Source organism: Pygocentrus nattereri, chromosome 3 (assembly GCF_015220715.1).
Source record: "Pygocentrus nattereri isolate fPygNat1 chromosome 3, fPygNat1.pri, whole genome shotgun sequence".
Taxonomy (NCBI): domain Eukaryota; kingdom Metazoa; phylum Chordata; class Actinopteri; order Characiformes; family Serrasalmidae; genus Pygocentrus; species Pygocentrus nattereri.
In genome coordinates, this window is record NC_051213.1 from 3,055,484 (window position 1) to 3,068,711 (window position 13,228).

At 44.5% G+C, this 13,228-nt stretch overlaps 1 protein-coding gene across 3 annotated transcripts; it reads right to left on the minus strand.

Annotated features, from left to right (window-relative positions):
- Window positions 1–3,220: 3,220 nt before the first annotated feature.
- On the minus strand, window positions 3,221–5,804 carry LOC108417650 (pentraxin fusion protein-like). 3 transcript variants are annotated; one of them, XM_037536943.1, is made up of 4 exons: window positions 5,698–5,804; window positions 5,481–5,562; window positions 5,301–5,362; window positions 3,221–4,048 (listed from the first exon to the last, which is right to left on the minus strand). In XM_037536943.1, exons 3-4 carry the CDS (start codon window positions 5,356–5,358, stop codon window positions 3,414–3,416), a joined length of 693 nt encoding a protein of 230 aa, XP_037392840.1. In that variant the 5' UTR covers window positions 5,359–5,362; window positions 5,481–5,562; window positions 5,698–5,804; the 3' UTR covers window positions 3,221–3,413. The 3 variants fall into 3 exon arrangements, with proteins under 3 accessions (XP_037392840.1, XP_037392839.1, XP_037392841.1); XM_037536942.1 differs by having other exon boundaries at window positions 5,301–5,391; XM_037536944.1 differs by having other exon boundaries at window positions 5,301–5,411.
- Between the last annotated feature and the right edge of the window lie 7,424 nt (window positions 5,805–13,228).

Sequence of the window (13,228 nt, forward strand, 5' to 3'; positions counted from 1 at the left end):
CGTCCATATACACCCCCAGGAACTTGAAAGTGGATACCTTCTCCATACACTCCCCATTTACTCACAGACATGGGACTCTCACAACCCACCTGCCTCTGCATCAAAGACTTAAGTTGCTGTTAAGGTTTGCTGTTTCGTCACCATCAGATATAAGTCCAATTAGGGTGGTGTCAGCCGCAAACTTAACTGTAATGTCTGCATGGCTACTAACAGTCGTACGTGTACAGGGTATAGAGTAGTGGACTCAGCACGCAGCCATGTGGGGATCTGGTGTTGAGGCTGCTGATGCTCGTCTTTTTAGGTACAGGTACAATTATATGGCTGACTTCAGACATGGTGGTATGAAGGACTGGGACAGTGATGCATTCTTGCTGAACGCTGTTGGCCTCCTCCTCACCATCAACCCGCTCTCCTGTTCATTTGTGCCAACTGCAACACCCTCAATTACATCACTGTGCCTTCCAGATGTACCAGCATTGAGATAGGATGGGACTGTTTCAGCTCACTCCCACTTGTCATAAAATCTCAGAGACCACCTCAGTCAGTGCAGTTTCTAAGGCTTTACCATCCAGCCCTGTGGGGATCTGGTGTTGAGTCTGAGGGCTGTGGAGAGATTTGGACCAACTCTTTACGCGATCTGAGAGGAAATCTCTAATCCAGCAGCAGATGTTTTCTGAAAGACCAATGTCCAGTAACTTAACTATCAGTCCTTTCTGGGAGAGCAGAGCTAAAGTCAACAAAGAGCAGCCTGGCATAGCGCCCCTGCACTTCCAGATGGGAGATGGTGGTGTGGAGTGCTGTTGCTATGGCATCCTCTGTTGATCTGTTAGCTCTGTATGCAAACTGAAATGGGTCAAGTGTGGGTGGGAGACAGGACACTGACATTTAACCAGTTTCTCAAAAAATTTTGTGACGATCGGTGTCAGAGCGACTGGCCGATAATCATTGAGGCTGCTGATGCTGGTCTTTTTAGGTACAGGTACCAGTATATGGCTGACTTCAGACATGGTGGTATGAAGGACTGGGACAGTGATGCGTTGAAGATCTTGGTGAAAACCCCAGCCAGCTGATCCGCACACTCTTTGAGGACCCTCCCAGTCACTCCATCCTGTCCCGCCGCCTTCCTAGGGTTCACCGTTCTTAGTGTGCACCTCACCTCGTGTTCCTGCACTGTGAGGCTGGAGCTGCTGCAGCCGGATGGTTTGCCTGCTGCAATCGCTGAACTTTCCACCTCGATCCATGTGAAGAAGTGGTTCAACTCCTCCGCAAGCGTCGAGTCAGCTACATCCATTGTGGTGTTGCTGGGCTTGTAGTGGGTGAGATCCTGGACTCCCTGCCACACTCCCCGCATGTTGTTGGTCCTGAAATGATTTTCAATCTTTGTTTTGTACGGCATCTTGGCTTTCCGGATCCCTCTCTTCAGCTCTGCTCTGGCAGCGCCACACTGCGCACCATCACCAGACCTGAAAGCGATGTCGCGTTGCCTCAATAGGACGTGCACTTCTTTAGTCATCCAGGGTTTCTGGTTGGAATATACCTGTAGTGGTTTGTCCTTGGTCACATTTCCAACACAGAAGTTGATGTAGGACAGCACAGTTGTGGTGTATACCACCAGATCCTGGTGTTCAAAAACATTCTAATCTGTACTCTCAAAACAGTCCTGCAGCTGATGCCACTCCCCGTCTGGCCATCTTCTTATGATCTTTGTGGCTGGTGGAATTCTCTTCCTGCAGGGTGTAGCGTTTTTTTCCTAACGATGTCTTTACAGAAGCTTTACAGAAGTATGAATACATACAGGGACAACATGCATCCCCCACTGACTAAGCCAGAGGCGGTGGTGGCAAGGAAAAACTTCCTCAGACTGGAGGAAGAAACCTTGGGAAGAACAATCCTTCTCTGGTCAAACAGTAATAATTTAATAAGCTAAATACCAAATAAAAGCTAAGAGGATCTCTGAAGTCTGGATGGTAAAGCCTTAGAAACTGCACTGACTGAGGCGGTCTCTGAGATTTTATGACAAGTGGGAGTGAGCTGAAACAGTCCCATCCTATCTCAATGCTGGTACATCTGGAAGGCACAGTGATGTAATTGAGGGTGTTGCAGTTGGCACAAATGAACAGGAGAGCGGGTTGATGGTGAGGAGGAGGCCCTGATGGTCAGTCTTCCAACAGCGTTCAGCAAGAATGCATCACTGTCCCAATCCTTCATACCACCATGTCTGAAGTCAGCCATATAATTGTACCTGTACCTAAAAAGACGAGCATCAGCAGCCTCAACACCAGATCCCCACAGGGCTGCGTGCTGAGTCCACTACTCTATACCCTGTACACGTACGACTGTTAGTAGCCATGCAGACATTACAGTTAAGTTCGCGGATGACACCACCCTAATTGGACTTATATCTGATGGTGATGAAACAGCAAACCAGGAGGTGGTCCAAAGGCTGGTGGAGTGGTGTTCAGACAACTTCAGAAACAGCAAACCTTAACAGCAACTTAAGTCTTTGATGCAGAGGCAGGTGGGTTGTGAGAGTCCCATGTCTGAGTAAATGGGGAGTGTATGGAGAGGGTATCCACTTTCAAGTTCCTGGGGGTGTATGTGGACGTAGGCCTCCAATGAAGTTCCAACACCTCAGCAGTCATGAAAAGGCCACAGCAACATCTCCACTTAAGGATCCTCAGGAGGCTCAATCTTAAGAAACTGCTGACTTTTCTACCGCTGCTCCGTGGAGTGTGTGCTGACTTGTATCCATGTGGTTCTCCAGTTGCACCACAGGACTCAAAAAAGGACTTACAAAAGGCTCAATGCCCCCCCCCCCAAAAAAAAAAAAAAAAAAAAAAAAAAGCAGCAAAGCACACACCCAGGCTACTGAATGTTTGAACTGATGCCATGTGGCAGATGTTAGACGAATGAAGACAAGAATGAACGGACCAAGTTTTTACAACAGGGCCATAGCTGTTAAACACAAACGTTTGACTGACCAGGTTTTGGTGCAGTCATACTACACAATTAACAGTTCGTGTCAATGGGCCAGTGCAATTCCTAAGTAGAAAAATTCAGAGTTTGATGGGTCATGTGCAATTGTTCTGTGGTATAAATTTGCATAGTATTTAAATTTCCCTCTTTCTGCTTTTTCTTTGCACCAAGAGCAGCAGTCTGTACTTCAATGTTGTTGTGCAAGTGTATGAGTATAATGTACAATGACAGTTCATTCTGAATGTACTGCTATTTTAGGACACGTTTGCCCATGCCATGTTTTTATTGTCATTCCAATATTGCAGTACATGCCACTGAAATGCTAAGAAATATACACAAGTGACTTTATATGTACCGATACTTCCTTGTTTACAGGTCTGTTGCAGAAAACATCACATGTCATTTGTTTACAGGACCATACAGCAGAGTCCTGCATATCAGTTGTACTTCTTTGGCACTACAAGGACATTCCCATTTACTTCATCCTGCATAGTGTCCCAGTTAAGCACATTTGGTTCTGGTCCCAACCACAGCTCATCACTGAAGTTCCTAATCTGATCGCCCATCAGCACATGATCCCACATGTTCACGTCTGAAATCTCACCCACAAAACTCTGGTCTTCATCAAATTTACCAACGAATGAGTCCGGATCCTGACCCAGGATAACAGCACCACCAGACTGGACCGTGTGGTTTTGCCTGTACACCTGCAGAGTGCTGCGGCGGCCGTCCACCCAGAACGCAGTCAGACCTGTGCTGGATTCCCAGGTGACGCACAGGTCTGTGCGGAAGATGGAGAGAAGTGGGACGGCATAGAAAGCACCCTCTGAGCTGCTTCTCAGGTATAAGGAGATGTTGCCCTTCTCCTGCCACACGTTAAGCTCATCGTGGTCTTTGGTGCGATAAGCGAAGAGGATGGTCTCACGTTCCTCACTGTCTACTACATTCGGATCCACAGACAGACGCATACACAGAGTAAAGGCCTCCAAATTCAGGGGCTTCAGGGGGAAGAGCTGGACGAAGGAATTAGCCGATGGGTTTGGGAAAAACAGCCCCTTGCCATTCACACCACCTGAAAAAGCAGAAAGTTCTTCTAACTGTGATGCAGTTCTTTCATAGCAACCATTTTAAGGTTGGACAATCTTGAAAAACCATGTTAAGGTCAGTTCACAATGCTAGACAGCTGGATTGAGTTGTAATCAACTTGGCAGGCTAATAGACAATTTCCTACAACTAAAGTAGTAACTAGATAAACAAGCCCACATTGTGACCTTCCAGAAAACCATGTCAAAACTAAAAGAATGAAGTTAGTCATACAACAGATGGAATAGCTGGGGTTAAAGATCTAGTTTGAACACAGCAAACTGAACAATCCTTTAATATCAAGTTCTTTAAATGCTCTATTGGTACCACTCATTTTGGGTAGTGCGTTTCTTAAAGAGAACCCCGTCAGGTCACAGTGAGTTCTGGGCAACCATTATGTACATTTACCCCCTTACCCCTAAAGGTGAGCTAAAGTAGAGGGCATGTTAGTGAGTATTTGAATCCTTGCCATACCCTGAATTTGTCTAGTAACTGCATTAAGAACGCATGACAAATGAAGCAAGTCTACAACACAGCCGATTAGAAGAACGCGGCCAAGTCTCAGACAAAATAAGCACCAAGTCTGATAAAAATATCAGTAATTCATCACATTTGAGCAACTAGTGATGCAGCTACTCCACCAGTGGTTCCAAAACTGGTAAAAAGCACTCCCTCTAGCTGGACTGGCACAAAAATCTGAGAACCTGGTGCAGATACTGCCTGCATCGAAAACCATGTAGAACTACAATGCATGTGTGTAATGCAAGGTTTTGTTCCAACAGCAGTGATATTTTAAATATACGCACACCATATTAATGGACTCCTACAAGCCACCACACAGACATTCCCTCAGCTAACGTACAGTCCAAGCCTTCATCACCTCACATCCTCCAGCTTGACAAATGCTTTTGTATCATCCATAATTCTGTAGTGTGCCTGTAGTAGAAGTGTGCATTATTGCATTACTGATGGAATAAGAACAGAAAGATGGCTGATATTTCCTGTGAGACTGCTGCAGGTTCTATAGATACTGTACCATAATTTAAGTAAATCTCACCTCAACATCAGGAATTTAAGACAAGCGTCCTACAGCCATCATGCTCTGCTAAATGATCCAGCCCCTAACAGGAAGATGCCTAGATACAGGTGAGCACTTCCACCTGGACTAACCTGAATTTAAGCCCATGTGCTTGAGTTTATTTTTAATAACAGTTGTGATCAGAACAAAGAAACAAGCTTACCTTCACAAACAGCGGTCAGAGTCAGGAGGACACCCAGCAGAACGAGCACGGACTTCATTTTACTGCAAGTATTTCAGCAGAACCTGTTAGCCTTCAACACAATTCACACAGCTGACGGCCACATTTAACACCAGCAAAACTAAAGTAGGGGATGAAAGGGAAGCACAAGTGTGAACTCACCTGGTGGGTATGCCAGTCAGACACTCCAGAAGCTTCTCTTAGTTGGGTCTATTTTCCAGTCTAAAGCTGAGGGCTACAGCTCCTGCATTTAGGACAAGTCATATTTACATAAGGAACATTCTGATTGACAGGTCAGCTCAGAAAATCAGATCTCAGTCAAAGCACAGGCAACAGTCAGACCCAAAACAGACCAAAAACACAAGAAAACAAACATCACCAGAAGGCAGGCAAAATCCAAAAGGCAGGGTGGACAATCCAGAAACCCAAGACAGCTATACAGGAAAACCACTCATCAGCTTTCAGGAAAGCAATACTTCACAAAGACCGCCCTAAAGCCCTGGCTTTAAATACTCACCATCATCATTCCCATGAACAAGGAGGACAGGTGAAACTCATCAGCACTCTGGTGAAGCAGGACGACGATTGGTTGTGGAACAAGAGTCAGCGGTCACGTGATCCCCAAGGGAGTTCTGGGAGTTTTCCTCTTAGGCTGGTGTATTCCTCTTAAGCGTGTGCATTTCCCTTAAGCGGGCGTATTTCTTTTAAGTGGGAGTATTCCTCTTAGGCTGGTGTATTCCTCTTAAGCGGATGTACTTCTCTTAAGCAGGCGTATTCCTTTTAAGCAGGCGTATTCCTCTTAAGCGGGTGTATTCCTCTTAAGCGGGAGTATTCCTTTTAAGCGGGCGTATTCCTCTTAGGCTGGCATATTTCTCTTAAGCAGGTGCATTTATCTTAGGCTGGTGTATTCCCCTTAAGCGGGCGTATTCCACTTAAGCGGGCGTATTCCTCTTAAGTGGATGTATTTCTCTTAAGCGGGTGTAATGGAAGCTTGAAATGGAAGTTAATTTGGGATGATGGTCCATTCATCATTCATTTTAACACAAGGCAAAAGAATCACTGGAGTTTATTATGCAAACGAAAAAAACAACAAAAATGGAGACGATGTTTTTGTGTCACACTGACTTTAACTTCATCAGAGAATGTGGGTCATGCAGCAAGACAACAACCCTAAGCACACAAATTGTTCTACCAAAGAACAGTTAAAGAACAATAAAGTTAGTGTTTGGACTGGCCGAGTCAAAGTCCTGACCTTAATCCTATAGAAATGTTGTGGAAGGTCCTGAAGCAGCAGTTCATGGGAGGAAACCCAACAACATAACAGAGCTGAAGCTGTTATTTCCGCACAAGGGGGTCACACCAGATACTGAGAGCAGAGGTTCACATACTTTTTATGTAATATTGGACTATTTTCCTCAATAAATAAATTACCAAGTCTAATATTTTAACTCATTTGTTTAATTAGACCTTGCAAGAAGTGGCTTAGAAAGTGTGTGTGTGTGTGTGTGTGTGTGTGTGTGTGTGTGTGTGTGTGTGTGTGTGTGTGTGTGTGTGTGTGTATTTAATTAGGTTTTATTTATCTACTATAGACTTAAAGACTTGATCTAAAACTTCAGATTTTCACACAAATTTATGAAGCAATATATAAACATTTTAAAGGGTTCCCAAACTGTGGCGCAGCAACTAAGCTCCTATTTACATAGGAATCACATACCTGAAACATTTCAGTCTGGATTTAAGGCCTTTAAGGAACATTATAGGAGCTTGTCTGACTCTGCTGAGCTACACCCTGTCGTATCAGGTCTATTTTATTTTGGAAATGACTTGTGAAGTCTTCACAGACTTTAGAAGATAAATAATCATTAAATGCACCTCTTAACCCCACTTTTTCAGATACTGACTTGGTGACAATCCTATTCCTGTCTGGAATTATGGATGCCGCCGTTGGACCCCATGATCTCTTAAACACTTATTCAATGCCCGGGGATCTCTGCGCATAATCACAGGCCTGCTTGTTACATGTCTCTGACTCACTCACTGTGGCTCAGTGCGACAGGTGGTGATGTTAATGCATGCCCATGATTTTCCATGTGCTGGACACAAAGGGATCAAGGCAACATAGCATGCAGTGCAGCAAGTGGCATACTGGCCTCATATGAGAAAGGATGTTGCAGACTACATTAAAGGCTGGTGTGCTGCCAATTTCAACTGTCCAAACCCACTCCATTCTCTAGCTCCAGTGCAGAAAGAAGGGTTAACATTCCCTTGGTCAGACCTTCAACTTGACTAGGTTGGACCGCTCACCAGAACAGTCAGAGGCAACAAATACTTCCTCACGGTCACTTAATGCATTCATAAAATGGGTGGAAGGCCTGCCAACGCATACAACCATGACCACTGCCTACTTGTTGATCATGGTCTACCCAGCCATGTCAACTCTGACTAAGGGAAGAATTTCACTGCTGAGCCTACTGAAAAAGTATGTCACAACGAACCAACATGATTGGGATGTTAAGTTGGTCACTTTGCAAGATGCCATGGGGGTCTCCCTATTCGAGTTGACGACAGGCAGACAGATGATGGTTCCTCTGCACCTTCTTGATCAACCAGGGGAGGCCAGCATAGCAGTGGCATACATGACTCCTCAATATATGGATGACTTGCAGAAACATCTCCAAGCCACGTTTATCTTTGCCCAGTAGAAACTGGAGTAAAGTCCAGAAGGACACAAGGCTTGTTATAGTGGTAGAAATAATGTGGATACTAGCCTAAAAATCAGTTGTTTGATGCATAGCTCTCCATTCTCGCTTATAGTACACAACACAACCCACCCACCCTCAGCATGTTCCATTCAGAAAGACAAACTGTTGGTGTTTGTCAGGTTGAACTCCAGTGAGGTATGTAGCCCACCCTGTATGACAGCCCAAAAGACAGGATGGGCTGGGGCTAGATGGACCATGGATGCCAATAGGCATGCAGAAGCAAACATCACTCACATGTTGTACCAGCTACAGAAGTTCACCGTTACACAGTCAAAACTACATGGATCCAGTGAAAGGTCCAAATGATTCATGGTGAGGGTGCTGGCCACAGCAGCTGCTGCTAGATCCCAACTTGGTATCAGAACTTGCAGTTAACATAGCTACTGTCAGGCAAGAAGTAGGCGAGATACAGGCTGAACTTCCAAATATAAAAACAGTTGAACAGCCAGTTGAGGTGCTTGGCTCAGTGACGCTGGCGTTCCCAGGGACCATGTGGGGCTGGCATGAGAATGGCATCTCCCCTTGTACGAAGAGGCGAGGCAGGCGCAACCACTGAGTGGGAAGCTCCCTGGGCAGCTTCGAGCTGCGACTTCTGCCGAAGGAGTTTCTCCTGCTTTTTCAGGAGGGCAGTGATCTGCCAGTCCAGCCATGCCAGCTCTGAGCTCAGTGCCTGGAGAGTGCGTTCTTGGGTAGACGCCAAGCTCGATCTAAGATAGACTACTTGCTGTCACTTGCAGTGACATACTGTGACAGTGGTCAATGGACATCCTGCCAATCAAAACTGACATGTCAAATCACAGTTTAGAATGCTTAGATCATATCTGGACATTTTGTTGTATGTGTTTGTTTATACCTTTAAGTTTAACCCAACCTTAGAGAGGAAAGTGAAGATTTCTTTACATGGCCAAGTAAGGAATTTCTTTAAGTTTCAGCTTTGATGAAGATAGTTAGCTAATTTAAGTTAGCAGCTTTCGAAGTTTGACTGCACTCACTCCAGCTGACTGAGTCGAGGTAGGCCCGCAATGCCAAGAACGAAGATTCCTTTCGAGCCCCACCTCAATCTTCAGGCAAACTGATCATGAAGGGCCACCTCGCTCCATCCTCAAGCAGCCCCAAGGAGAAACCCCAGAGATGCTGAGTCTTACTCAGAGCCATGCTTCAAACTGCGTTCCAACTCCTCACCAGAAGACTGCCCCAGTTCCAAGCTTCATACTTGGGTAAGCGAGACAATGAAGCTGGTCATCAACTGCGACGCATTGCCTGTGTGAAGCCCCACCAAGACTCCAGGGCCAGCTATGGAAAAGCCCAGTGTGTGATTTCTAGCCAGTTCTCAAGTGACCCATCTCGGAGGACTCAAAGTCTGGCTCCCCGCCTTCAAAGTAAGGCTGGCTCTTTTTCATTTGTGCAGTCAAGGTTTGATGCTATTTTATTCAATAAGAATTCTGTTTTAGATATATTAGTTTAGGTTAAGTTCCCCCATAGACTCTTTTACCCTTAAGTTTTTAGTCACTTTCCAAGGAGTGCCCTAAGTAACCCTTTCATACCATTTTAAGCTGAGTATTAAGTTACGTTACCTGAGCCATTCCTTTGTTCGGTTTATTTCTTTTCTTTTGTTTATTAATAAAAGTTATCCAATTGTAGGGTAATTTTATTTAGTCAATAAAGTTAGCTTTTTATTAAAGCATCCTTGGTGTGAGTGTTTGTCTCCTTCTTGCATTGGTCTGTACACTTTAAACTAAATCAAAGTTACTCTGACCACCTTAATTTTAAGCAATAATAATCAATTATAATTAGACTAAATGGCAATATCCGCCCCTTCCTGGATTGGGGCCTTGTCGTGGCGGAAGGGCTTGTGTGGTCTAGGGATCTTCAGAGCTAAGTTGTCTAAGCTGAACTAAAATTATTTGAAACACCATCCTTGGGTTGAATTCCATATCCAGATAGCATTACTGATGCTCGTTTGTCTTTTTGTTAGGGGTTTCCATGCAACCAGTGTTCATCATCCAGCATAAAGTGATTAAAATGACTATGTTTTGGATCAACCCAGTTTGTTCGCTCTTTGAAATGTTCCTTACCACTTAGGATTGACTGTACTAATTTACAAACATCCACAGTGTCTGTCTAAGCTTTGTTAAACACTTTCATCTGTCTTTTCATATCCTCTTTGTTCCCTTTAGAAAGGAAGCAGTAAATATTATTCATTTTCCTTTTGCATGCTCCTAGTTTTCTTATGTAATTTGCAGAAAATTGCTTCAGATAGCTTCTATCAGCTGAACTACTTACTGCATTTGTTCTCAGTTCATGTACTTTCACTTCTTTGTTTTCATTCACAAGCACATTTGGATGCTATGGTCGATTCAGCGATGTATTGCTTTTTTTTTATTTGCAGCCCTTAGTTGTGACATCCATTTGCATTTCTTTGTAGTTCCTTGTGTTCCAGCTAGACCCAAAGGAAGGGTTAATCTTTGAAGATCCCTCAGTGCTGCAAGGTGATCCACCTTTCCAACAGTTTCTGGGTCACCTAAATGAGAAAGCAGTCACTCACAAATTCTACATCTTGACCACCCTGGAAAATAAGCTCCTGCATGAGGACCTTCTGGACACGGCATCAGACATAACCTTGATGATGTCCACCCTCTTCCATCAGGTACAGTCGGTGGCCAGCCAGAACTCCAGCCGCAAAGTTGTTCCCTCAAGATCCAGCCACACTCTCTCACTGGTCTCATGCTCAGTTCCATGGCTTTGGTGCACTTGGCCATCAGGCTTATGAGTTTGATCCACCGTGTACATGTATCTCCTCTTGAGACTATCCCTCTCCTCACTGGCAAGGATCTCGTCAATTGATTCGAGCCACTGATAGACTTCAAATGGCTAAGGATCTGGACACAGATCTGCGAGCCCCTGCCTGTCTCTTCTCTGCATAAGCTTGAAGTTCTGTGCATTTCAATTCAAATGCTTTTTGTGGATGGGTCAAGGCTCGCCACTTTGCAAAAAATGCATCAGTAAAGTTTACAAATCATATTCCTTGGCCAGGGATTGCAAAGATAAAAATCTGTATGTGTAAAGAAAAAGGCCGAAACCCACAACCTGTTAATGCCTATGATAGCACTGCACCAAAGCCTGCCATGGTTCTGAGATGGAGATCACCACATGGGCTCAAAACTACCATAAACACTGTGTATCACTCCATACATAAATGTAAGTTCAGACTTTACTCTGCACAGCAGAATATAAGGGCCCAGCCTGTGCCATCGGCTGCCAGCAGAGGGCAACATCGACAAGACACCCAGCCTGTACCGCCAGCTGCCAGTAGAGGGCAACAGTGGTGAGGTGCCATAACTTCAGGGAACTTCAATTCACAGAAGCCCTTGGGCTGATCAGGCCCAACCTGACACACCTGTGGACTCCTCTACTTAAGGCCTGGCAAACAAAAGCCCTTTGTAGAGGGATGACCAGTGTGGTATGCAGCCCAGGTGGTGTAGAAAAGAAAAGAAAAGAAAAGAAAAGAAAAGAAAAGAAAAGAAAAGAAAAGAAAAGAAAAGAAAAGAAAAGAAAAGAAAAGAAAAGAAAAGAAAAGAAAAGAAAAGAAAAGAAAAGAAAAGAAAAGAAAAGAAAAGAAAAGAAAAGAAGGCCGGAAAATACAAAATTGAGTAGTTGCCCCAAAGCTACTTAAAATCCGCAAGAAGGCTTGAGCTACAAACGGCTCTGAGCCGTACAAAAGGTGTTGCTCCACCGAGAGCAAATGGGAGAAACCAAGTCTGCCTTCCTCTCATCATTACAGAGGAAGTCATTTTTGCTTCCTGATCTTTTTTTCACATTTCTAGTTCAGCCTTCCCCTTTCCAACCCTTCCCGTTCCATGAGGTGTTTATACCGTTCATGCCTGTGGCACAGCGGTAACTCCACAGACCACCGATCAGTTCATGGACGGTTCGAGTCTGGTTCTGGGTCACCTGAACTCCGCCGTGCCAAATTCACACTCCATTGCCTCAAGTTTATTTAAGACCCTTTCTCATGGGTTTTCCTCTCTGCACTTGGCTCCGCCTCCCTGCCATTCTGTAACATGGAAGTCACATATAAACAACATCCAGAAACACCGCTGACTTCTCTGGGCTCAAGCGTATCTGAAATGGACTGATGCTTAGTGGACACGTGTGTTGTGGTCTGACGAGTCAGTCTTTCAGATTGTTTATGGAAATAATGGACGTCACATTCTCTAAGCCAACGAAGAAAAGGACCATTTAGATTGTTCCCAGTTATGTATGCTTCTCGTTCACCAGCTACTTGTTGGAACTTTCCATTCCACCTGCCATGCCAGAATGTAGCTGCTGTAACTTTGGCTTATCCCTGCAATCAAATCATTTACATTTCCAGCATTTAGCAGACGCTCTTATCCAGAGTGACTTACAGGAAGAGCTTTGTCTGTCTAGAGAAAGTGTCTCTGCTAGTTACCAGTAGGTTAGAGAGAAAGACGGTCCTGAGCTCAGATACTGCTAGAAACAAAGTCACCAGTGCTCCCACTCTATTGCTTAAGAATACCACAGCTTTTGGCTAGTTTATCACGAGCTGGTTGTACTTGCTTTCAAGAACCAAGCTGTTATGTCCCTAGGATGTATATTATATCGCTTATTAGGAACCCACCTACTGCTAAGTCTGATTGGCTGGAGTCCCACGATAACACGTGCATCTGATTGGCTGGATATGTGTACATGGATTATTCCACAGCTGTTTCTGCTTACCTCCATGGTGGCTTGGGACGAACGTCCTAGTTCATCATAGCAGCAAAGACAGATCTCTATTTTAAGGCCTGTTTAGTGTCTCTATTCCCAATGTATTAGCATAACCTTAATTATGCCTTTCCTGTCAGTTTACTTCTACTGTGCCACAGTAAGCTGAAAATCCGTCTCTGTAAGTCTTTTATAACTGCCGACCACTTTTGGCCTAGTCATGGAGTTGGGGAAGGCTCTCTAATTAGTTCTCTACATGTTTGTTTGTTTGTTTGTTTGTTTGTTTGTTTGGTGCATGCCAGTTCTGACATCTGTCCTGTGTAGGTCTACAAAGAACATAAAATAACATGACTTGACCTGTTTAAACGCTGAATTGCTCTCTTTTCTTTAGGCAAAACAGAGCTGGTACAGGAGCAGTTAAGA